This window comes from Lepidochelys kempii, chromosome 3 (genome assembly GCF_965140285.1).
Source record: "Lepidochelys kempii isolate rLepKem1 chromosome 3, rLepKem1.hap1, whole genome shotgun sequence".
In the NCBI taxonomy this organism is placed as follows: domain Eukaryota; kingdom Metazoa; phylum Chordata; order Testudines; family Cheloniidae; genus Lepidochelys; species Lepidochelys kempii.
In genome coordinates, this window is record NC_136382.1 from 8,816,428 (window position 1) to 8,841,436 (window position 25,009).

Here is a 25,009-nt window from a genome sequence, read left to right on the forward strand (position 1 = left end):
TCAGTGATATTAGGGGCAGAGAGTTTCACAGATTAATTGTGCATTGTGTGAACAAGTGTTTTTAATCACTTGGTGTCCCTAGCCTCTGTTTGCCAGAAGCTGGAAATGAGTCACAGGGGATGGATCACTCCATGATTACCTGTTCTGTTCATTCCTTCTGGCGCACCTGGCACTGGCCACTGTCAGAAGACAGGATACTGGGTTAGTTGGACCCTGGGTCTGACCCAGTAGGGCCATTCTTATGTTCTTAAAAGTTTTGAATTTGCCACCTTTCAATTTCAATGACTGTTCCCTGGTTCTTGTACTGTGGGGAAAGATGTACAAGTTCCTGATCTACCTTCTCTGTACTACTCATTATTAGCACAGTATAGAAAATACAAGACAACAGATACCAACATAGTGCTGTTTGGCACATCATCCCTCACCAGCCCAGTTTGTGCTGTATGTGTTAAAGTGCAAGAGAAGAAAAATTGTACAGAGAGAGAAGACACCGCGGACAAGAAAATTCAGCCTTTGAATGGATTTTAAAATGTAATTAAAAGCCTTAGTGACTCAGAAAAATGACCCAGGTCTAATGTTTGTTTCTGCTTCGAGCTGGTAGAGTCCTAGGGCTCTGCCCCTCCAGAAGAATGAGACTCAAACTCTTAGAGTTCCGCCTACATTTATGAGCCTGTTGCTTTGTCATTTTAAGCTAATCGGTGCTGCATTATGGGGCGTCAAATGAAATTTGTCTGTGTCAGGGAATTTATAGCTGTTCTCAAAAAGCGTCTGAAAGGCCCACATCCCTGTTATCTAGGGCCAACCTTTGACAGGTCTTCAATAAATTGCTTGTATCTGAGAATCTTGGAGCACTTGGCAAATGTTAATCAAGCTTCACAATAGTATGATGAATTAAGTAAGGGACCTGTAAGAACTGTTTCATTCACCACTAACTTGCAGCTGCTTCTGGGGAGGAATATAAACCACACATTAACACTGCACAATAGTTTAGAACATGAAACAAGACTACTCTGTCCAAACTAACAACTTGATCTTCTGAAAATTATCATAAAACCTTTTAATGACCACAAGTGATAAAGACCTCTGGACTTCATTTTATCTTGCCATAACTACCTATAAATATTTTGAGCGGTAAAGGGGAAGATTTAGTGGTTGAAGTGGCATAGCCAGGAGCAATGGCTTGAAACCAAAAGGAAAATTTAAGTCAGACCTACTGACCCAGATCCACAAAAGTATTTAGGTGCCTAAATCCTAGGTTTAGGTGCTGCTGCAGTCCATAAAACCCCTGCTCGGCTGCTGCCTAACCAGGTAGGTGCCTAAATCACTTGGCACCTAAATTTTCAGAGTACAAGTTCCCCAGACACCTACATTTCTGCCTGTAGGCATGTGACCTGCTGCCAAACTCCCTGGACACGTATTTTCCTCCTAAGCCCCAGCGTATTCCACAAGCCAAGGGAAATTAAGTGCCCCACCTATCTCGCTGCGAGGCCAGATCCAGTAGGCATGCTCAGAGAGCACCTACCAGATTGGGTTCCAGTCACACTCAAGGAGGTGGTGCTTCCTTTAACTTTTAGCTTAGTGGTTAGAGCACTCACTTGCAATGTGGGAGACTCAGGGTCAATTCCCCCCTTTTACGGCTGGAGAGAGAAGATTTGAACAGGGGTGTCCCACCTCTGAGGTAAGCGCCCTGAGCTCGGGTCTGTTCTGATGTCAGGTTCCCTCCATCACTCCTGTTGAAGTTGTTCTGCTTAGGATAAATAGGCATTGGGTCAGAGAGTGAGAATGACTGTAGCCCAGTAGTTAGGGCATCCACTCAGAAGTGGGAGACTCAGGGTCAAGGCCCTGACTCTCTAATTATTTATACAAAGCAGAACAAATTCAACAGTAGAGACTGGCTAGCTTAGGTGGCTTGCAGCCTAGGGTGCTGGCTTTCGTGGATCCTATTCTTAGGTGCCCGTGTCTCTCCATGCATTGTATAAGACGTCTAGGAGCCTAATTCAGGCTTTGTGGATCCCACCGTTGTTGTAGTGGCTTTCTAGGTGCCTAAAAGTTAGGCATTGCACCACTAAGCCTCACAACACTGAAGTCCTTTTGGGAATCCATCCCACGGGTTTTCCACAGAGGGTGCTCTGAGGCAGGTATTTAAGGTACTGTTACCGGAGAGTAGTCTAGAGGAAAATCTTCCTTCGCGCAGAATATTGAACTAGAAGGCCCATGCAGCCTCTTCTGAGAGGTTCCTAGAGGAGCCGTGAACAATGCCATATCTGGAGCATTACAGCTTAAGTCAACATCTGGTAACAGCAGTATCAAAATACTTGCATTGCATCAGCAAACAGCCACAGACCCGCTGTATAAGAGTGAATGTTTCTGGTTACTCAGACCCTTAATGAGGGATCTGAATATTTGTGTGTAAGTGTCTGTACCTCCATTTCCACAGATATTCACACAACCCCTAGTGCTGGAAGTGCACGCTTCTTCTCATAGCCTCACCAGTGCACCTCCACTGTGACCTGAAGGGACTACCTCTAAGGTTGAGAGGGTAATTCGCTCTCCATGGATCATTCAGTCTTTGAATAGCAAGACTACAAGCCAAGGTTCCCGGTGTGGTGGTGGATTTGTGATGCAGACATATGTCTGCTAGCACCTTGATACAGAGCACCAACTTGTTTCATCTACTTCACCATGTGGCCATCAGAAGTTAATGCCTTGCAAGTTGCTGACCTCCAAACTAGTGACCTAGATGTGAAAAATTTCTCACTGTGCAGTCTCCTCTCCTTAGATGCATTGTTCAAGCTGATCATCGTTTTTAAGGCAGGCTCTTGTCCTGTAATGTAATGATTGGCAACCATGCACTTTATTGGTTTTAATGTCACTCAGCACCATAATAAGTGCTAGCTGAAGGCTCAACTACGGAAGAGACTCATCAAGTACAGTAGACCATAGGGAAGGTTGTCAAAAAAGATGCCAATGGCATTGTCACTGGGTAGCTGGTGCCTTGAAGGGAAATCAGGGCTCAGTCTACTCTTGAGAAGCTATTTTAAAAGACACTACCAAGTGGTAAGACACAGACATCTTCTTCATCTGTATGACCTTTGCTTTCCCAAGTTGGTATATGGAGGAGGCATTCTTGAGGGCATTGCTTCATCACAGAGGGGCTTGTTCCTTGTAAAGTAGGTCATCACAGGCAGACTGGGCCCTGCTTCCACCTAAAGAGGCCAGCCACCCTGTGACAGGGATTTAGGAGTACAGGTCCCATTGGAAGTCATTGGAACTGGAAGACCTAAGAAGTCAGTGGCAAAACATAATCCTAAAGTTGTCCTGAGAAGCCAAAGAATGGTAAAGTAAATGTAATCAGGCAGCCACTGCAATGAAATTCCTTAACTGGGGGGCGGGGTTTGAGAGGCACAAACCATTAGTCTCTTTAATTTAAAATTAAACATGTTGGATTCCTCCTCTCCTTCCTGTTTCTTTAGAGATGTTCAACAGTTGCATCCATATGGAAATGAGTAGTAGTCGCTTTTATTCCTCTTGCAAGCTGTTCTCTCATCTCTAAGTCTGGCAACCCACTGATACTGGTAAAGTAGTTTAAAGGCAGCATGAGTGTTTCCACACATCATGAGCATAGACACAATATCAGACTAAGGGTTGCTCGCTAGTGTTATGTTGTGTGGAGTTGATTTTATTGGGGGATTATTTATGGGGGTTTTATCTTGTATTATTTAATTCTGCGTATTTCTGAAATACATCTGTTTTGCTCATTTATATGCTGTTTCTGATTATCTTTATAGCTAACTACGGTGTCGATAAAACTCTCCTTCAAACCTTGGGAGGTGCACTGCTTAGATAGACCATTAATACTGTTAATTCAGATCTTTAGAGATGGTTTGGAGGTGGCTGAACACAGCAAAAAAAAGTTAATTCTAGCCATAATGGTTCCGGCGCTCGAGGAGAGCTTTTATAAATATTTCCAGGGGCAAAGGAAGCACTATGGGACACATAGGTCTATTAATAAATGAGAAGTTGGATAATGGTGATCCTCAACTCCGGTCTCAATAAGAAAAATATAGAAGAGGTATGAAGACTTGCTAAAAGTAGGTATTGTTGAGCAGGTAGACGGTCTGAACATGTACAAATCAGTCAGCCCAGATTTCTGAGAGATGAGCATGATATAAATGCCTAACTGGACAGACCTTCTAGGGAATTGGCTAACAAATTTACTCTGCCACTAAAAATTAGTTTTGAAAAATCTAACAACCACCAGAGTGTGTAGGAACGCAAATGTGGTACCCATATTCTAAAATGAAAGGAAAACTTGTTGGGGCCAATACAGTGCATCGCATATGCGGGACCTCCTGTCAATGCTACCAAAATGCCTGCGTACCTGGTGGCAAGTAGAGAAGGCTTTTAAGATGCCACTTAGATGGAGGTTGGTGAAGAAGAGCACTCTAAAAAGGAAGGTTTCAGAGTAGCAGCCGTGTTAGTCTGTATTCGCAAAAAGAAAAGGAGTACTTGTGGCACCTTAGAGACTAACAAATTTATATGAGCATAAGGTTTCGTGAGCTACAGCTCACTTCATCGGATGCATCCGATGAAGTGAGCTGTAGCTCACGAAACCTTATGCTCATATAAATTTGTTAGTCTCTAAGGTGCCACAAGTACTCCTTTTCTTTTTTCTAAAAAGGAAATCTCTGATGCAGACTGGCCAATAGCCCAATGGGCTGCAGCATGGATGGTGACTCAGGAGAGGTGAAAAAAGAGAGGGGATGTTGCAGATAAATAACTTGGAAAGTACTCCCGTGTTCTAGGCAATCTTTTTCAAGGCAAGTAAGGAAAGCAGGTAAGGACCCATTCAAAAGAAAAAAAGGTTTGTATGAGAATTGACACATAACAGGTTCATGCTAAAGAACAGTGGAGAGTTACTGGGAGATTGGAGGAAATCAAATGCAGTGCTGATTTTGAATGCCCTTATGTGAAGGCACTGGACTGGGACTTGGGAGACCAGGGATCAACTCTGAGCCCTGGCACAGACTTCTTGTGTGACCGTGGGCAGGTCACATGAGGTACGTTTTCACTGCAGAGTGAAGGTGACTGTAACATGGGTAGGCATACCCGTGCTAGCTTTAATGTAGCTGGCACGGGTAACAATAGTAGTGAAGCTGTGGTGGCACAGGCTTGCATTCAGGTCAGCTGGCCAGATACAAGCCTGCCGGGGACCCTGGGTACGTACTTGGATTTCTAGATCATGCTGAAGTCCATGCCGCCATGTCTTCACTACTGTTATTTCCCACGTTAGCTAGATTAAAGCTAGCTGCCACCTGCAGTACCCCGCACAGATCTGGGTCTCTCCTCCCCAGGTAACCCCCAATCCTCTACCTCCACCTCGCCTCAGTCTATGGCCACCGCCAGACATCCCAGCCCCCGTTCCCTGGGGCTGTCTACAGCATAAGCTCCACTCATCATAGGCAAGGGGGGTTTGGACCTTCTGCCTCTGCCTACACCTTGGGCTGCCCTCTGCAACCCCAGTACCTATTTTGTCTTCCACTAGGCCTGCAGCCTGGGGGGTTTCGAGGCCAGAGCTCCCCAGTTCCTCTGGCCTTCCTCTAGCCCTGCTCCACCTCAGGTACTTTGGTATGCTCCCAGCAGCCAGGTTCCTCCCTCTCAACAGGCTAGAGAGAGAGTCCTCTGCTCCTGGCTTCACTGGCTTTTATAGGGCCCGCTGGGTCTGTTTGGGGCGTGGCCACACCTGAGGTTGCCTCCCAATCAGCCCAGCATTTCCCCTGCCCCAGCCCTCTCCCAGGGCTGTTTTAAGCTCTTCCAGGCAGGAGCGGGTGACCACCCCGCTACACCCTCTTAAATATTCCATAGTTGGCAGCATCCATGGTAAGTGTTAATTACAATATTAAATGAAAACAACTGGACTCCTTGTTTTTGTGGATACAGACTAACACGGCTACCCCCTGATACTTGACAGTATTAAATGAATTATCTGTGTTATGGAAAATTTCAAACTGAAGGGCTGTAATTTACCACAGAATGGTGAGTCCCCATTAGGAACTTTCAAAACTTCCCTCTGTCTATACCATTTCCTCTACTGGTAGGGTACAGTCTGTCCCCACCTCATCCAGTAATGTAATATCTGTCTGGTCTGTGCAGCAGCCCCCTCTGCTGGCCACAATACAAGCTTTAGATCTGGTGTTTTTCTTCACCTTATTAGGACAAGGTATAGAATCATAGAATATCGGGGTTGAAAGGGACCTCAGGAGGTCATCTACAGACAATGATAACTTTGTAAACGAGACTGAATTTCTGCTTCAGTTTCAAAATGCCGTGTGTCGGATCTGGAGCCATAAATTCTGTGAAGCGCCATGTGTGGGGTGGGGTCTGATGGCTCAGAGAAACCCTAATTCAGAAAAGTGTTTAGGCATGTGCTTAAATCCTGTAGAAGTCAGTGGAACCTTAGCACTTGCATGAAGCATGTACCTAAGTTCTTGTCTGAAATGGGGCCAGAGTATGGTTGCAAGGGTGAAGTAGGATGCACTGCTCTCCCTCCCCTGAAAAATGTGTATAGTTGTACTTGATATATCGGTGTGTACAGGCAGAACCTTCATATTCTGATTTATGGGGCTGTCTCTTCTTGTATAGATTATAGAACTGTAGATTGAACTGATGAGCTGACTCTGCTTTTCAATGCTGCGATGCCCAAGCCAGACCCAAATCTTGGCCAATGGGGGCTGGGTGAACCTCACTCTTAAGAAGATTGGAGGTTGGGGTTTTTTGGCAATAAGGAGCAGCCTTGCAAAATTTTGCTCATCTTATGGCAGCAACTTTGTTGTTAATTTTGGAGAGGTAAGTGACCATCATTCTTTTTTTCATTATCACAATTTTTAGTAAAGGAGGGTGAGTAGATTTTGGCATTGGGCCCGTAGAGGAGATGATTTTGCGAGGCTTTTGTAGGTTATCTAGGTTTGTCCAGGAAGTATCATCAAAGATTAAAAGCCAGTGACCAAGGGCATTGTTTTCAAAAACAGAGAGCAGAGTATCTCTGAAAGAAGCCTGCCATCATGGCCTCAACCACATGACTCACATGGAAGTCTGAAAGATTAATCATTAAAGGATTGGGAAACAATTGTTTCATGGTCTCTGTGTGTATAATGTCTTCTGCAGTTTCCACGGTATGCATCCGATGAAGTGAGCTGTAGCTCACGAAAGCTTATGCTCAAATAAATTGGTTAGTCCCTAAGGTGCCACAAGTCCTCCTTTTCTTTTTGTGAATACAGACTAACACGGCTGCTACTCTGAAACCTGATAATAGAGGGCTCTTCCGTCTAGTAGTTTAAGGTATATAACAAGATTCAAAGGTTGGAAGCTGAAGATAGATTCATAGAGTCCAAGGCCGGAAGGGACCATTGTGACCATCTGTCTGACCCCCTGTATAGCACAGAGCAGAGAACTTCCTCACAATAATTCCAAAATTTTAGAAAAACATCCAATCTTCCTAGACAAATTCTGATTAGAAATAGGATGCAGATTTTTAGCAATGTGGGTAATTTACCATTGGAGCAATTTAACAGGGATTATGATGGTTTAACAGGAATCAGGATTGGTCGTTTTACTAAACGATATGCTCTAGTTCAAACGAATTAATTCAGAGGAATTCTATGGCCTGCGTTTTGCAGGAGGTCAGACTAGTTTAACACAGCGGTCTCTTCTGGTCTTATAACTAGGGCCCTATCAAATTCACGGCTATGAAAAATGCATCACGGATGGTGAAATCTGGTCTTTTGTGTGCTTTTACCCTGTACTATATAGATTTCACAGGGGAGACCAGCATTTCTCAAATTGCGGGTCCTGACCCAAAAGGGAATCGCGGGGCGAGTCACAAGGTTATTTTAGGGGTGTTGTGGAATTGCCACCCTTACTTCTGAGAGAGCCGCGTATGTTGGCCGGTCGCCAAGCTCTGAAGGCAGCACCCCGCCAGCAGCAGGGCAGAGGTAAGGGTGGCAATACCAGACCATGCCACCCTTACTTCTGCACTGCTGCCTGCAGAGCTGGGAAGGCGGAGAGTGGCGGCTGCTGACTCAGGGCCCAGCTCTGCAGGCAGCAGCACAGAAGTAAGGGTGGCGATACCACACCAGGCCATGCCATACCATCTGTACTTCCTCGCTGCTGCTAGCGGCAGCTCTGCCTTCAGAGCTGGGCTCCCGGCCAGCAGCTGCTGCTCTCCAGCTGCCCAGCTCTGAAGGTAGCACCGCCGCCAGCAGCAGCAAAGAAGTAAGGGTAGCAGTACCGCAACCCCCCCACCTCCCCCATACCTATGCAAAACCCCCCACACACACACACACACACACACACCTCCTTTTTGGGTCAGGACCCCTACAGTTACAACACTGTGCAATTTCAGATTTCAGTAGATGAAATCATGAAATTTATTAGTTTTAAAATCCTATGACCGTGAACTTGACCAAAATGGACCATGAATTTTGTAGGGCCCTGCTTATAACCTGTGAAATCAACAACACATATGGGTTGTGAAAGGCTTTCTATGGTACATGTGTTTCTGGGAAACTGTGCCTTTGATTCTGGTCCTGGGCTTCTGTGAATGATCCCTGCAAGCTTGGCGTCTCATCGTGTGTAGTATTCATGCATGTCTAGTGGGAGCTGTGATCTTGCTTTGAAACTGGCTGCTGCTTCTTTCCAGTGTTGCCTTAGTTTTATTTGTCTAGAAGCCTTAACAGGATACAATGGTGATATCTGTTATCGCCTCTTAACTCCTGTGAGCCCCCTTTATCTGACTTAAGGTTGTCTCCTGGAGGTTTTAGTTGAGTGAGGACCAGAGTTCCAGTTTTGCCTGTGAGAGAAGAAAGAACTTGCCCATCTTCTCCTGTTGGAACTGGAGAGGAGCATGAGCGGCCAGTTAATGCAGTAGGACTTCAGCACCTCCTCTTCACCACTGAAGTCCTGCTGAGCTGAACAGCCACTTGTGATCTGCTCCAATTCCTCTGCTGTTAGAGGGGAGCCTCTGCTTACAAGCTGCTTATAATCAAGGTATTTAGCTCAATGGACTTTAATATCTGGATTCAGGGCCCTCTCCCTGCAGTTGTTGGAGCCCCATGACCCTTTTTAGAGGTGTGGACTCCCAAGCAGCCCAAGTTCCATTGGGGGTGAAAGCACACATGATTGTCTGGGATGTGACATTAGCTGGTATAGCTGAAATTGGGCCCCTTACTGAATGAGGGAGGCAACCTGGTGACAGAGGATGTGGAAAAAGCTAATGTACTCAATGCTTTTTTTGCCTCTGTTTTCACTAACAAGGTCAGCTCCCAGACTGCTGCGCTGGGCATCACAAAATGCGGAAGAGATGGCCAGCCCTCTGTGGAGATAGAGGCGGTTAGGGACTATTTAGAAAAGCTGGACGTGCACAAGTCCATGGGGCCGGACGAGTTGCATCCGAGAGTGCTGAAGGAATTGGCGGCTGTGATTGCAGAGCCACTGGCCATTATCTTTGAAAACTCGTGGCGAACCGGGGAAGTCCCGGATGACTGGAAAAAGGCTAATGTAGTGCCAATCTTTAAAAAAGGGAAGAAGGAAGATCCTGGGAACTACAGGCCAGTCAGCCTCACCTCAGTCCCTGGAAAAATCATGGAGCAGGTCCTCAAAGAATCAATCCTGAAGCACTTGCATGAGAGGAAAGTGATCAGGAACAGCCAGCATGGATTCACCAAGGGAAGGTCATGCCTGACTAATCTAATCGCCTTTTATGATGAGATTACTGGTTCTGTGGATGAAGGGAAAGCAGTGGATGTATTGTTTCTTGACTTTAGCAAAGCTTTTGACACGGTCTCCCATAGTATTCTTGTCAGCAAGTTAAGGAAGTATGGGCTGGATGAATGCACTATAAGGTGGGTAGAAAGCTGGCTAAATTGTCAGGCTCAACGGGTAGTGATCAATGGCTCCATGTCTAGTTGGCAGCCGGTATCAAGTGGAGTGCCCCAAGGGTCGGTCCTGGGGCCGGTTTTATTCAATATCTTCATAAATGATCTGGAGGATGGTGTGGATTGCACTCTCAGCAAATTTGCGGATGATACTAAACTGGGAGGAGTGGTAGATACGCTGGAGGGGAGGGATAGGATACAGAAGGACCTAGACCAATTGGAAGATTGGGCCAAAAGGAATCTGATGAGGTTCAATAAGGATAAGTGCAGGGTCCTGCACTTAGGACGGAAGAACCCAATGCACAGCTACAGACTAGGGACCGAATGGCTAGGCAGCAGTTCTGCAGAAAAGGACCTAGGGGTGACAGTGGACGAGAAGCTGGATATGAGTCAGCAGTGTGCCCTTGTTGCCAAGAAGGCCAATGGCATTTTGGGATGTATAAGTAGGGGCATAGCGAGCAGATCGAGGGACGTGATCGTTCCCCTCTATTCGACATTGGTGAGGCCTCATCTGGAGTACTGTGTCCAGTTTTGGGCCCCACGCTTCAAGAAGGATGTGGATAAATTGGAGAGAGTCCAGCGAAGGGCAACAAAAATGATTAGGGGACTGGAACACATGAGTTATGAGGAGAGGCTGAGGGAGCTGGGATTGTTTAGCCTGCAGAAGAGAAGAATGAGGGGGGATTTGATAGCTGCTTTCAACTACCTGAAAGGGGGTTCCAAAGAGGATGGCTCTAGACTGTTCTCAATGGTAGCAGATGACAGAACGAGGAGTAATGGTCTCAAGTTGCAGTGGGGGAGGTTTAGATTGGATATTAGGAAAAACTTTTTCACTAAGAGGGTGGTGAAACACTGGAATGCGTTACCTAGGGAGGTGGTAGAATCTCCTTCCTTAGAGGTTTTTAAGGTCAGGCTTGACAAAGCCCTGGCTGGGATGATTTAACTGGGAATTGGTCCTGCTTTGAGCAGGGGGTTGGACTAGATGACCTTCTGGGGTCCCTTCCAACCCTGATATTCTATGATTCTATGATTCTATGAAATATTAAACTTTGTCTACACTAGAGATTTCAGCCTTTGGTGGCTGCTGGCATAGATGTACCTTGCCACCCCCAGCATATGCAGACAAAGCTACTCTAAGCTGTGGTAAGCACTAGAAACCAAAGTAAGCTGCACAAAACATGGCTTTGCCTGTGTACTCTAGGGGTTTGTGCTGGTTCAGCTATCTTGGTGACGTAATTGGGGTGTAGATAAGGCTTTGCTCTAGTAAAGCTTGCCAGGAAAGCTGTGGAACCAGAGCTGCGTGAGTAAAGGGTTGTTTTGGGAGGAAGCTGTTAGGGGGTAGGGTTGGCAGGAGAAGGTAGTAGAGAGGGAGTAGTAGAAGGTAGGGTAGCGAGATCTGATCATAAAGGAATATTGCCTGTTAAGACAGCTCCTGCTTGTCTTTTGTGATTCATCAAATTCTGTGTATATCCAGAGATCTGCTGCAGAAGTTCCATCTCCAAGACTTTGAGCTTGCGGAAAAGCTGATAGCGTCCATGCAGATCCTCTTTTGACCTCTTCAGTGCTCATCATGGTACAGTCCCAGCTTGGAAACTTTGCAGTTTGCCCACTTATGACAGTCCATTGTTCCTATTCGTTTTTCTCCTGCTTGGTGCACGCTGGTTCTGAAGGTCTTCTGAAGACTCGCTCAGCCTCAAAGATGCCCTTGTTCCTTGGAACTAACTGCTGTCACGGCAATGGGCATCCCCAGCTAGAGTAACAGGAAAAGGCTTGCCAGTCTGCTGCAACACATCACTTTTGCAGCGAGCAGGTAATCAGGCCAGAGACAATGTAACCAGATGTGATTAATACTGTTTGCATGCATGTGCTCGTTCACATATAGCCACCTAGATTCAATATGCCTTCTGATAGGTGCTACAGATAGCCCTTAGAAATCACCAGTTGTAGGCCAGGGCAAGGGCAGAGTTTGGAACATTATCTAGTGGCTAGTTCATGGGAGTCATAAGATAAGAGTTGTCTTCCTAACTCTGTCACTGACTTGGTGTGTGACCTTTGGACAGCTTGCTTAACCTCTGCATCTGTAAAATGGCAATAGTGCAGACTTCACTGCTGTGATGGTGTCTTTCAGAAGGCCATAAATAATCAGAAACTGATGTTTATAATAGCACCTTTCTTTCCAGAAGTCACACTTAAACCTATACCAGAGGATCATTTCACCTACCACGGAAATGCTGTCACTGTTGGGAAAACCAGCAGCTGTTTAATGCTGCCTAACACTTTAGGAAAGGAAAAATGCCATATACAAACTGAAATTGCAATGGAATTTTTAATACTGCTATTGGGGAACCTGTCTGTCCCTCCCCAGTATATCATAAGCTGAGAAGAACCACTGTTTAGAACACTTACTCGTATAACATTCTCATTCTCTGAGTGCTTCCACACTAGAAAAAAAAGTTTAGTTTTCTTACCATGTGTTAGCTAGGGAGGAGCCATGGGTTTACCTCAATCTGTGAACATGTTTGAGAACTACAATTGCCTTGTCTTCACTAGGCTTGTCCCATGTGTTACTTACCATGCGTTGGCTAACGTGTGGTAGGAACACACTCTTCCTCCCTCTTCCCCCCCCTCCCCCCCCCCAATAAAGACAAGGGCTCAGTGGTGAATCTCCCAGTGTCTTGTAGAGTTTGCTCTTTGGCAGCAAACCAGCGCAGCACACTAAGCTGAGCTGTCAGGATTTCTCCAAGGGCACAGGCATTCTTCACGTTTTCACCGTCAGATTATAGAATCATAGAATATCAGGGTTGGAAGGGACTCCAGAAGGTCATCTAGTCCAACCCCCTGCTCCAAGCAGGACTAATTCCCAGTTAAATCATCCCAGCCAGGGCTTTGTCAATACCTGACACTTCATTTAAAACCCATGTGTCAAACCTCAATACTGTAATAGAAGAATTGCACCAGGGCAATGATTTGAGTGTATTTAGATTGGCATTGGTTTATTTGGAGTTATCGCTAGACAAATCCTGGATTCCTAACTTGACTTTGCCACATCTGTGCACACTTGTAAAGATCCATTTGGCTAACATATCTGTGAATGACAGAAGAAGCAAATTCATATTATTAAACTAGTTTGCTTAGTGTTGTGGGTTTATTTGTTATGGAGTGAAGGACATGTACTGACCTGCTGGCCATTGAAAAGATCAGAAACTTGTAACGTGTGTCTCAGCAGTTTGACACAGCCTAACTAGTTGACTGTCAAGAACCGCATTCATCCACTGAGTTTGCAGAATATTTGTGTCGGATTAAGAGTTTGGAGCCAGGGTTTGCCGGGATTTGAGTCGGACACTGCCCTGGTTAATTTAACTGGCAGCAAAGATGTTAAAAGCCAAATACAGAAACCGCTTTTCTAAATGGCTTATCACTAAAGCTGCAAGCAGCAAATTACAGGGAAATTCCTAGAGTAAGGACAAAAGTAATGGAAAAGGCAGCTAAAAGTCAAAAGTCAGGCGGAGTTTTGTACCCATATAACATGTTTTTTCCACTTTGCATGCAGATAGTGAGAACAATGCATGTGCTTTGATAAAAGTTTGGTATGTAGCAGTTTCTGTTGAACTCATATTCATCTTTCTTTTCACTCACTGGGTAATTGCATGACCTCGTTATCTCAACCCTCCCTAGATCATGGGTCACAGTCTACTGAACCAGTGTGTTGTCACAAAGCTCACGTTCTTTGGGCACAATCCAGTCAAGTGTTTTAGCAGAAGCTTAATTTTAAGCAAGTGAGTAGCCCCATTGGTTTCATATGCTTAAGTGCCTTGTTGGATGACTTACTGTGTTCTCATGTGTTTAACTGTTGAAAAATTGGAGAGGGTGCAGAAAAGAGCCACAAAAATGATTTGAGGGCTGGAGAAAATGCCTTACAGTGAGAGACTTAAAGTGCTCGATCTGTTTAATTTGTCAAAAAGAAGATTGAGAGGTGACTTGACTATACTTAAAACTGCGAGTCTGTCATGGAGGTCACGGATTCCATGACTCTCTGGGACTTCTGGAGTGGCAGATGCGGCTGGCCCAGGGACCACCTGAGCAGCTCAGATTAGGCACAGATTTTTAACAGTGAGGGTGACTGACGGCCCAGGGATGTGGTGGATTTCCCATTTCTTGATGTGTTCCAATCAAGACTGGGTGCCTTTCTGGAAGAGATGAGTTAGCCAAACACATGTTGTTGGGCTCAGTATGGGGTAACTGGGTGAGACTGGACGGCGTGTGAGATACAGGAGATCAGACTAGATGATTTAATGGTCCTTTCTGGCCTTAAACTTCATAAGTCTATGAACTTTGCAGATCTCCATGATGTTTGTTCAGCTGCAACATCCCGTCCATCTTTGTGTGTCTGTGTATTTATAAAGACACTCAGGCACCATTGTATCTGGCTTCCCCCAGAATGGGATTACGTAATTAATATTAGGAAGGTGCTTTGGGATCCCCAGGTGGAAGGTGATCTAGAAGGGCGAAGTGGCATTTAGTTTTATTTGAGCTTTGTGACTAAGCCAGGAAGAATTGCTAAATCTCACTTAATGTCATCTAAGGGAGAGACCTTGACTTTTTACTTTGCTGGTATAATAACCTCTCTTTTTTCATTCAGCCCAATAATCTACAGAGTACATTTGTACCGGTAATGTCCATTTCATGCCCGACAAATTCAATGGGTTCTTTTTACAGTCCCTTTGGAATGTAAAAACCTTTCAGGAGATAGTATTTGATTCAGGGACATTTTTTTTGTGTGTTTAAAAAAAAATGTCCTTGAATCAAAAGACGCCATTTTGGACCAAATTAGTCACTTGAGCTGGAGGAGAAAAGTTTCCCCAAGATACCATTAGCTTTCTCCAGGGTTTTATTTTTCCATCTAATCATATATGATGTGTCCATTTCCCCAGCCCATGGATGCAATGTATAAATTCAAAGTCAAAACTAGCATTGCCCGTGTAGCAGTAATAGCTGGCCCCGTCAACCATCACAACAGATGTCAGGAGATGGGAAGCACCTCTAGATTCTTAGTCCAAGGTCAAGGTAAGCTTGGCTTAAAAAAAATCTTGTACTGTCCCCTGCAAGGCCAACGAGCTCAGCTGCTGGAAGACCAGAGAGCAGAACAGGCAAGAAGGCTTCCAGGTGTCAGTACTGCCCTGGGACTTGTCTACAAGAGCAACCCAGCCACTAGGGTGAGGCATCTCCAGAGCTGCCCTGTGTGTCTGTTGATTTTTTGCATTGCTTTTCTTATCACTGCGGGTTTAATAACTTTCTGTGCTCTATCAAACCCAGTGAGCAAAGTCTACCCCTAAAAACCACCTCCTCCTCATAGTGTGAGATACTTCTTCCCCCTAAATCAAGGACTGCAATGCTGTTAAATGGCAGCTTGTCAGGCAGGCAACCCACGGGGAACGACTCCAGGTGCAGGTTTAATTTGGAATCTTGGGTGAATGCATGCGCCACCATCATTCTGCTCTGCCCGGCTGCACCATCCATGTGTCCGCAAGTCAAGAGAACTGGTAGGTCTCATTTTAGATCTACCAGCCTTGGCTGTGCCTATCTAAACACAAATTACCAAGTTTACTTCAGATCCCTTGAAATTGTAGGGAAAATTGAGGTTTGGTGTCTAAAAATGCAAAATTGCTGGAGAGAGAGCGGGATATTTTTACATTAATCTTCTAGGAACGTACTAGGAAGGAGTGATTGTAAAAAAAACCTAATTACCCAGTGTTACCTTTGTTCTAAGGTAGACAGGTGGAAGGTGCAGGACTATCAGTTCTGGAGACTGAAGTCCTTCGTTTAATTACAGAACAGGTATAGCATAGACAGCAGCAGTGCCAGCTTCCCCACATGGCCAATCATGCCTGTTTCCAGAGGGACAAGCTCTATGGCATTCATTGCGGACCTTGTAGGCTCCCCACAAGGGTTCCAGCTACTAGGGTGCATCGTGATGTAGTTGCTCAGCCACTAGGCCAGGGGTTCTCAAACTGGGGGTCGGGACCCCTCAGGGTTGTCACGAGGTTATTACATGGCGGGTCGCAAACTGTCAACAATGGCCAACAGATGGCAGTAGGCCAGATCCTGAACTGGTGTAAATAAGGACAGTTCCACTGAAGACAAGGGATCTGGGTAAACAAGTTTAAATTACATCCAGCTTTGGCTGGATTTGAACTGGTGACCTAGAAGGTGTTTATATCACTTTACCAGTTCTCTGAGCCCTCCGTTCCCCTGGCAGCAGCTTTTTACTGTAACTGGAACAAGAGTTTAAATCTGTGGTTCTCAACCTATTTATCATTGTGTTACCTGGACCACAGGTTGAGAACCCCAGCGTGCCCCCCTCCAACCCCTCAGACCCCTATACCTAGCACCTCCCACCCAAAGACCCCTGCATAGAGTGGGGCCAGGAGTGGAGCCCTGGGCGGGGAGCCAGGAATGCCGCCCCTGCTGTGTGGCCTGGCGGCCTTTAGCACACAGATGGGCTGCAGCTGTGTGCTAATTGTGTCGCATGCAGCCCACCGGCCACGGGTTGAAAACCTCTGATTTAAATGGAGTGCACTAAAGCTAATCTGTTTATCCTACAGAAGCTACCAATTTCAGATACATTCAGCAGGATCCATTTCAATTTCTCAGTTGGCGATATTTGTGTTACGCAGTTCAGTAAGCTTCCAGGAGAACAGCTGAATCAATAAACAGTGCAGGTCTTTTCCTTAGAATGTATTGATTCACAAGCTGCTTGCATCTTAAACACTCCCTAATAAAAACTTTTGCCTCATTATAAACAATGTGCATAATCTGTATGAAATGCAAAAGCATTAATGCAACATTGTTTGAACAGTTAAATACTTGAAAATCAGGAAATTTAAAGGTTTAAGCAGAATGCGCAATCTGAACTCTGCCTTCTTGCAAATATGCAGTGGTGGTGTAGCCATGTTGGTCTGAGGATATTAGAGAGACAATGCAGGTGATGTAATTGTCTTTTCCTGGACCACCTTCTGTTGGTGAGAGAGACAAGCTTTCGAGCATACACAGAGCTCTCCCTGAGGGTTGAAGCCTCATGAAAGGAATTGCTGGCTTGCAAATTCAAACTGGTTTTAAAAACTCTTTAGAGCTGGGTCAAGCCCCAGTTCCCAACTGCCTCACACTTTGGGGAACAGAAGAGCTGGATACAAACTTTGCATTTTGACCTTCTCTTGATGCTCAGTGGAACGAACCCCCCAGATCTGAATAGCCTTTAATGTTGGGGATACTAGAAAATCTGGATCTAATGTATGCCCACCTTCCAAGCAATGAAAATTTGGCTGCATTTGGTAAAGGCCCCGTCAATGAGGTCCTGGAGCAGTGCCCTGACTGGAAGTTCAGCCCTGCTACCTTCCAGCTGCTGGGAAGAGAAAGGGTGTTGAGATTTTTACCAGGATGCTCTTGGATCCTCTTCTGGGGCCTTTGTCTTTCACATCAGCCCCTGGTTAGTAGGTCTGATAAGTGTGAAGTTCTACCCATTGCTTGCTTATGGAAAGGAGAAGAACCTTCTCTCTCACACTCTGCCTCATGCTGCTTTTCCTCCCTTTTTCCTTCATCTGTCCATTGCCTACTTAGCTTGTAAGCGCCTCAGGGCAAAGACCTTGTCTGTAAAATACCTAAACACTCTTGATGCTACAGAGATAATAATTTAAAGACTGTTTCACTGTATCCCAATTCACTGTGGTCTCAATCTAATTCCCATTAAAGTCAATGAAAAGACTTCTGTAGGGTTGACGGGATCAATAATAAATTCCATTGTATGTGGGAGACACGTAGTGTGTCAGTCTACTCTCCTCCCCACCGAAATTATATTGGCAGTGTTGTTAGTTACTTAGACACAGCTGATACAAGTAAAGAGCTGCAGAGAGGAAGAAAATATTCTTTAAGAAGTCACCTATGGCCAGTATTTTCTTACGAGATATGATGAGGGGAACTGATGCATATTGCAAAAATGCAGCACGACATCCATTAGGGAATGAAACCCATTTTGTATTGTTGAATAGACGTATGGAATGATGAATAGCTCCAAAATGAATACAAGGCTGTAATTTACTGGAGAGGCTCTCGACAATGTTATAAACCAAGAAACCTCCTCTCCAGCCACTTTTACAATAGCTGCACAATCCTGACACTGACTTAAGTCTTTAGCAATCCATTGAGAGCTGGTGTGCAAGGCAAACAAAGCTGTTAGAATGCAAACAGGAAGGAGTCCGCAGCATGGAAGAGGAAGGAAGCTTACTGAGGCATTTGCATTCACATAATAAAGTTGTAACCCTGTAAATGCAATAATACGTCGGATGATAAATTATAACAGGGCTGGAGATGGGAGTTAATAGCTCTCAATTAAACAGACAGAATGATTGTTTTTCTCTGCAGCCGCTCCGCTCCCTCCTTTATCTCATTTTTCTGAACGACTGACTACATAGCTCGGGCTTTTCTCTACATGTAATTTTATCGAGTCTCTTCCGCAACTGCAGTCCTTCGTGCTGAATTCTGTTAAAGCAAGGGCTCTGACGCGATTAGGTGACCCCCTGAGCAGCAGGGAAGTGTCAACTGACAGTTTCATCCTGGAACATCCACTTGCTCCTGTCATCCTGTCGGCCTAAAGTGCTGGCTCTCCTCTGAAAAGTGACTCTGTTCAAGTGGTATCTTGTGCATGTGCAGAGTCATGTTGTCTTACTCCTGTGACTAAAATACATTTTTGCTCCTGCTGTCCCTGCAGAGCCAACCCAGCTAAGGGAGAGCAAGCTGGACTCTTCTCCTCCTTGTGCATTATCAGCAGAATTGTTTGCTCAGGACAGTTAGAGGGCCAGTCTGTGACGCTGCAAAGGAAAAGTTTGTCCTTCCTGTCACTCAGAGCCACACCCAGGGGTCATCCTTGACTTCTCTCCCTCTCTTGCCCCGCACACCCAGGCCACCACCACTTCTTCCTCAGTAACCTTTCTAGGATTGCCCTTTTTATGCCAGACCACATGGCTCAAACTCTTGTCCAGGTCCTTGTGGTCTCCCATTGTGACTACCGCAGTCTCCTAATCTCTGGCCTTGCTGATGCCCAGTACACTTATCCTCCTTGTCCTTTGTTATGACCATGTCAGCCCCCTTTTGCAATCTTCCATCAGCTCCTCGTTTCCACTGCATCGTGTTCAAACCCTAGGCCCTTCACCGCCCATCTCTCCTGCTTATCAGCTCTTTTCTCTTACCAAGCCACCGCACCAGTGACCAGGCCATCCTCTAACACCCAAGTGTTCATTTCTTCCATGCTGCTCCCTATGGTTGGAACACCCTCGCTGGCTTAGTCTAAAACCACTACCCTTCTCCAGACCCACCTCGACTGTGATTCGAGTAGGAAACTGCCAGCTGATGTAGTCCCCTGATAGAAGACTGCTTGGCGATCTCATCTGTTGTATCAGTTTAACTAGGACTGAAATAAGCACAAGTACTGTCATCATTTTTTCACTTCTCCACCTTGGGGAAAAAATTCATCTTCCCATATTGTGTGTCTGTTTGTGGTTGGTATTCTCCGATGTGAACTAATTGAGTAGGCAGCCCTTCTGTTGTGTGAATGCCGCCCGCGCAGCTGTGGCCTTGATACACTTCAGCTTATAGTTGTGTAATTTGTTCACTCTCTGCAATAAATTGTTTGTGCTTTTGATGGATCTTTCGTGAAATATTTTAATGCATTCCCGTTGAATTTCTAATTTTTTTTCCAGTCGCTATTGACAAAAGAGAGCAGTAACTCTGGCTTTACATGGGACTTTAATCTCCCCAGCTGTCACACAGATCCCTGATACAAATATTTTCCACAGTTAATGCCTTCGGTGTGGTTTTTTTATATGATCAAACGTAATCTTCTTTAATTAAGTTTGATTGCCACAATGCTGTGTTCTTTTCATCAGGTTGCAGACGTTTAAAAAAAAAAAAAAAGAACCCTGGGGAGATCGTTTAGAGGAGAGCAACAGAAATGATTAAAGGACTGGAGAGATTTATCTAGGAGGAAAGACCTAAAAGAACAGAATTTGGTATAGCTTGACTAGGCTAGGGGTCAATCAAGAAGTCTCGGAGGCGGGCTCATATTTGAAAGTGTAATCAACCAAGAAACGGGAGGAATTTAATATGGTTTCAGGGGTGTATGCTAGGAGTAATGAGATAAATATAAGAAAGGGAAGTTTTAGGATGAATATGTGGAGAAACTTCCTGAAAAGGAGATGTATTCGATTTGATCCTCTTACAGAGAAGTGATGGATGCTTCATCCCACAGCATGCTTAAGATCAGACTGGACAAAGCACTGGAGAATACATTGCATGATCAGTCCTTCGCTAGCCAGGGTATAGCCTAGCTGTCCTCGCAGACCTTTTTCTCATCTCTAATTTCAGTCATTCTGTTACTTTAATCAGGAAATTTACAGGAAACAATGAGTAAAATGTTGGGCTCAGTATAATGATTCTGAGTAACAACATTGGGGCCCGAACCTCAGCTGGTGTAAATTGGCTCCATCTGACTTCAGGGGAGTTAATCTGGTTTACTGATGTGCCCCTGGATGTGGAGTAACTCCAGTGACCAAATGAGACAGGTTGGAACCTGTAATTCAAGGAGCTGGAATTCACTGAATTCAGTGTGGGAGCAGAAACCTTACTGTTTATCAGGTACTGGGGCTGAATGGCAGTATAGAAACATGGCCTTATAACTGCAGGTGCTGGGGTGGCTTGCCCCTGTCTCTAAAGCTTTGTTATGTCAGTCTGGCAAGCACCTAGCTATAATTGTTGTGTGTTTGTTAGGTTGTCCGCACAGAAAAGAACAGTCTGAACAACAGGTTCCTGCCATGGGATGAGATCGAGACAGAGGCCATTCTGTCTATCGACGATGACGCCCACCTTCGCCATGACGAGATCATGTTTGGGTTCCGGTGAGTAGCGTAAAGTCTGTGCATGTGCGGTTGGTTGGGGTCGTGGGGACCGGGCCATATACAATCGAGCCATGTTCCATTCAGATCCACACTCTGAAGTGTAGTTAAAGCCAGGAACTGGAGTCAAGAGAAGTACGATTCTGTTCCTGGTCTGCTACTGATTTCCTTGGCCACTTCGACCAGAGTTTTGAAACTTGGATGTCTAAAGTTAGCCACTTAAAGTTCATTTATAGCACCTCAATAATGGGCCTGGTTTTCAGGAGTGCTGAGCACCTGCAGCTGCCATTGTTCAGTGCTTTGGAACAGTCAGGCACTCTCATTTCAAAATGTTAGCCTTCACCTTTTCGAGGGCAGTTTCCCCATCTCTGATACGGCGACAGTCATATTTCCGTATCTCAGAGGGATGCTGCGGGCTTAATGATTAATCATAAAGTGCTTGGAGATCCCTGAGTGAAAGGTGCTATAAATACAAAGTCTGTATTATTCTTAGACAGAAAAACAATGTTAAAAGAACTTTAATAGGATTACAAAGTCAAGCACACAAATGTCAGGAAATGCCACAATTAAGGTTGCCTGTGCAATTATTATAATTACATGATCACATACTGCTTTTTCCACAAGAAAAGGTCACCGCAATTTTTTAACATGGACAAAACAACATATTTTTCCCTAGTCCTGTTCTCAGAAACTGCTGAACCATTCTCGAGGAAAGTTTCAGCCCAGATAGTTTGGCAAAGTTTTATAAGCAACTGAAAACAGGGTCTTATAATGGGAAGTGTTGGGTAGCCTTAAAAACATCTGGTACTACCAGCCCTACCCATCGTTCCTGTTATCGTCACTTATTAAGCATTTAGACCTGACCAAAACCCCCTAAATTAAAATACTTCTAAATAACTGACTTAATATGCCTGCCGGAGTTAAGTTTAAGGTTCCTGCATAGTCATGAACTGTGACGTTAAAGATTCCGTTTGGGTGGTGCAGGGGCTGATAACAGGGTAGAAAAGCCTTTTGCTCCTATGCTGCTGGGTCAAATCCAGCTCAGGTAGGTAGTGACAAAAGCTGGTGCAAACTGATGGCTGTCCAGCAGCCTCTGTGAAGTGGGTGGATGGTCTGTCCTGTTCCAAGGTGTTCACATCTCTCAGACACCCCATCCAAATTGTCCCCCTCATTGACAAAGTCAGCAGAGTTCCCGGATTGAATGGACCAAGGGATTTAAACTCTCCCGCCCGTTCTTAGAGGGTAGCCTGTCCAGGTGTGGGGCAAAGTTCCCTGTAAGCTGTGCAGCAGCCTATTTAGCACCGCTCTGGGAACCTGTCCGGCTGGGACCTGCCAGGGGCGGGGCAGCCCAAACCCAGCCCCGGCCCAGACCTGTCGGAGGATGGATGGCCCGGACCTGCCACATCCAGGGGTGGGTGCCCCTCCCTTGGCCCGAACCCAGTCCTGGCCCAGACCTGCCGCAGCCGGGGTGTGTGGGGGGGTGCCTCTCCCACAGCCCCAGCCTCAGAGCTGCCTCAGCAGGGAGAAGCACCTCTCCCCGTCCAGCCCAGGTGCTGCTGGGGGGAGCCTTCTCTCCCTGCTGCAGTCCCGGAGCACCCTCCTGCACTCCAAGCCTCTCATCCCCAGACCCATCCCAGAGCCCGCACCCCCAGCCAGAGCCCTCACACCCCTGCACCTCTGCCCCAGCCCTGATCCCCTCTGCCACACCCCCAGCCAGAGCCCTCACCCCCTGCACCCGAACCCTCTGCTCCAGCCCTGAGCTCCTTCCCACACGCTGAACCCCTCAGCCCCACCCCATGAACTTTCTTATGTGCACCAAAATGAAAGTGGTATGTCACACGTCACCTCCATATTGGTGCACATAACAAAATTCATTCTGCACATGGGTGGGAAAAATTAGAGGGAACACTGGTGTGGGAGTGTCTGTTGTTGACATTAGCTGCACCTATCTAATGTGGTCCGTAGGGGGCGGCAGCATAAAGATGGGCAGTCCCCCTGGGACCTGGTTCCATGTAGGTGCTAATGGGGAAGCAGGGCCAATGCAGTCAGTTGAATGGATTACCCACTGGCTGCAGAAGGATGGCAGCTTCAATTATGAAAGCCTGAAGAAGCATGAGGGTGGCAGGGGCGGCAAGGCCTTGTTTGTGCTGCTCTCAGTGGCCGTGGGATTGTCAGTTTGACATATTGCCCTGACTCAGGGAACGCGTCCTTCACTGCCAGGCGCTGCCGGCGGTCCTCCTGAATCTCTCCCCTGACAGCGTGACCCCGCAGATCTCTTCTGCCTCTGGCACGTTGGCTGGGGCTGTATTAACTTTCACAGAACATCCTGTCATCATCATGTTGTTGTCGTTGTCCCCGTCCCTCTCCCGCTTCAGCATCTAAACTTCCATCCGCTCTGCACTTGCAGAGGGTTTCCTGGGTGCAGAGGCAGGCGACTGGGGTGAAGTAGTGAACTGGGGCCTGAGGAAAGGGAGCGAGGCCAGTCTCTGTTCCAGCCGCTGATGGAATCTGGCTGTCAGAGCGGCTGGGGCAGCAGGTTCTAATTGAGTCTGAGCTTCCATCGTGGGAGGCTCCGGGGCTTCTCCTTCAATGCGTACAGCTAAAGAGCTCGTAAATACATGCCGAGAGGTGTGTTCCAAGGGCAGGGGCTGACACAGCAGGGTAATGATGCCACTACGCAAGCTTGTGTCACTCACTTGGTTCTTGGTTCCTCTGGCCAATAGGGGTTGCAGTCTGCGCAGTGGCCTCTCTTCACTAATGCAAGAGCTCAGTCAGCTAGTGGAAGAGGGGAAAGGAGTTCAGGTCTTCTCTGTCACTAGGGTGTGTTGGCCTGGTGGTTGGGAGGCAGGTAAAAGGGGGAGCCAGGACTCCTAGGTAGAGGTCTGTTTGGGCCTAATTTTTAGGCCCCAACCAAAGTCAAGCTCAGCTGACCTGAAAGGGTCAAGTTGTTTTCCAAGCAAGCCTGACCCTTTCCCTACCACGCGCGAGTCAGCGCTGCTGCTTCCTGCCCGGGGTGGGGTTGGCTCGGCCGTGCTGCGGCATGAGGCACACGGACTCCTCGGCACGCCCGCTCTGCAGTGCACGCCGCGCAGCAAGGTGGCGGTGGCCAGCAGGAGTGGGGATCACGCGGCCACTGCCACACCAATCCCATGAGAGCAAGCCCGCAAGGGTCCGGTTGCTTTCCCAGACCCAACAGTTGTAGTCGGATCCTAGCGGGTTTGGGTCAGGTTTCAGGGCTCTAGCCTTAGGTTCTGTTCCAAACTCTGCCACTGACTTGCCGCGTGACCTTGGGTATCTCGCTTTCCCTCACCTTGTCTCGTTTTCCCTAACCATAAAACAGGGGCGATGCTCCAGTTATAACCCCTCAGAGAAATAAACATTAGACGGTTGTCTAAAGCCAAGGAATCCTTGACTTCCAGGGCTTGACTTCTGCTTGGGGGAAAAGCACCCCAGTAATGCAGAAGTAGGAATAACTTAATAAGGGCATGAATAGTTCCTGCTCCAACTATTAAAAACTAAGTCATGTCGGATTAATAAAAACCCGCAAAAATAACTGCATGGTGGAAGGATGGTGACCAGGAAGGTGCTGACAGCTTTAATTATTCATGTTTTCATTACCAGGTTATATTGGATTTCCATTAATTTAATTAGCAATGTCTACAGTTAAAGCATCTTTGTCTCCTACTGTACTGATAAATGTAACGAATGCCCAGGAGGCGTTGGCAGTGTCTCTGTTAGCACTTCTGCTATTGCCCTGCAGCAATGATCTCTGTAACCCCCATCCTGAGAGGAGAATATTCCACGGGTGGGAACACTTGTACAATACACAGTGGCAGAAAATTACCATGTGTGGCCACACTTCGCTCCTAGGATGAAGGGAAAGCCCCTTTCTGCATTCAACAGAGACACGTTCTATTTAGATGAGAGGCACCAAGTTCCAGTTTGCAATATGTAATTTAGACACTAAGCATTAACTGGACAAGATCAAATGATCTGAAAAGAGCCCTGCAGCATAAAGCCAGGCGTAGTTCCCAGGTTAGACCTCGCACGCTGATGGTTTTTCTTAATTATTCCTGACAGTTTTCCAATAATCCAGAGAGATTCCTCCTGGAGGGGAGAGAGATTCAAATGAGAATG

The 25,009-nt window shown here is 46.3% G+C and overlaps 1 protein-coding gene across 5 annotated transcripts in view; it reads left to right on the forward strand.

The window, feature by feature from the left end:
- EXTL3 (exostosin like glycosyltransferase 3) overlaps window positions 1-25,009 on the forward strand; it is a 224,682-nt gene that overhangs the window by 184,798 nt on the left and 14,875 nt on the right. For all 5 annotated transcript variants that reach the window (XM_073335627.2, XM_073335629.2, XM_073335628.2 and 2 more), the window contains one exon: window positions 20,748-20,875. In XM_073335627.2, the coding sequence (XP_073191728.1) occupies window positions 20,748-20,875 (128 nt within the window). The remainder of the gene's footprint in view (window positions 1-20,747; window positions 20,876-25,009) is intronic.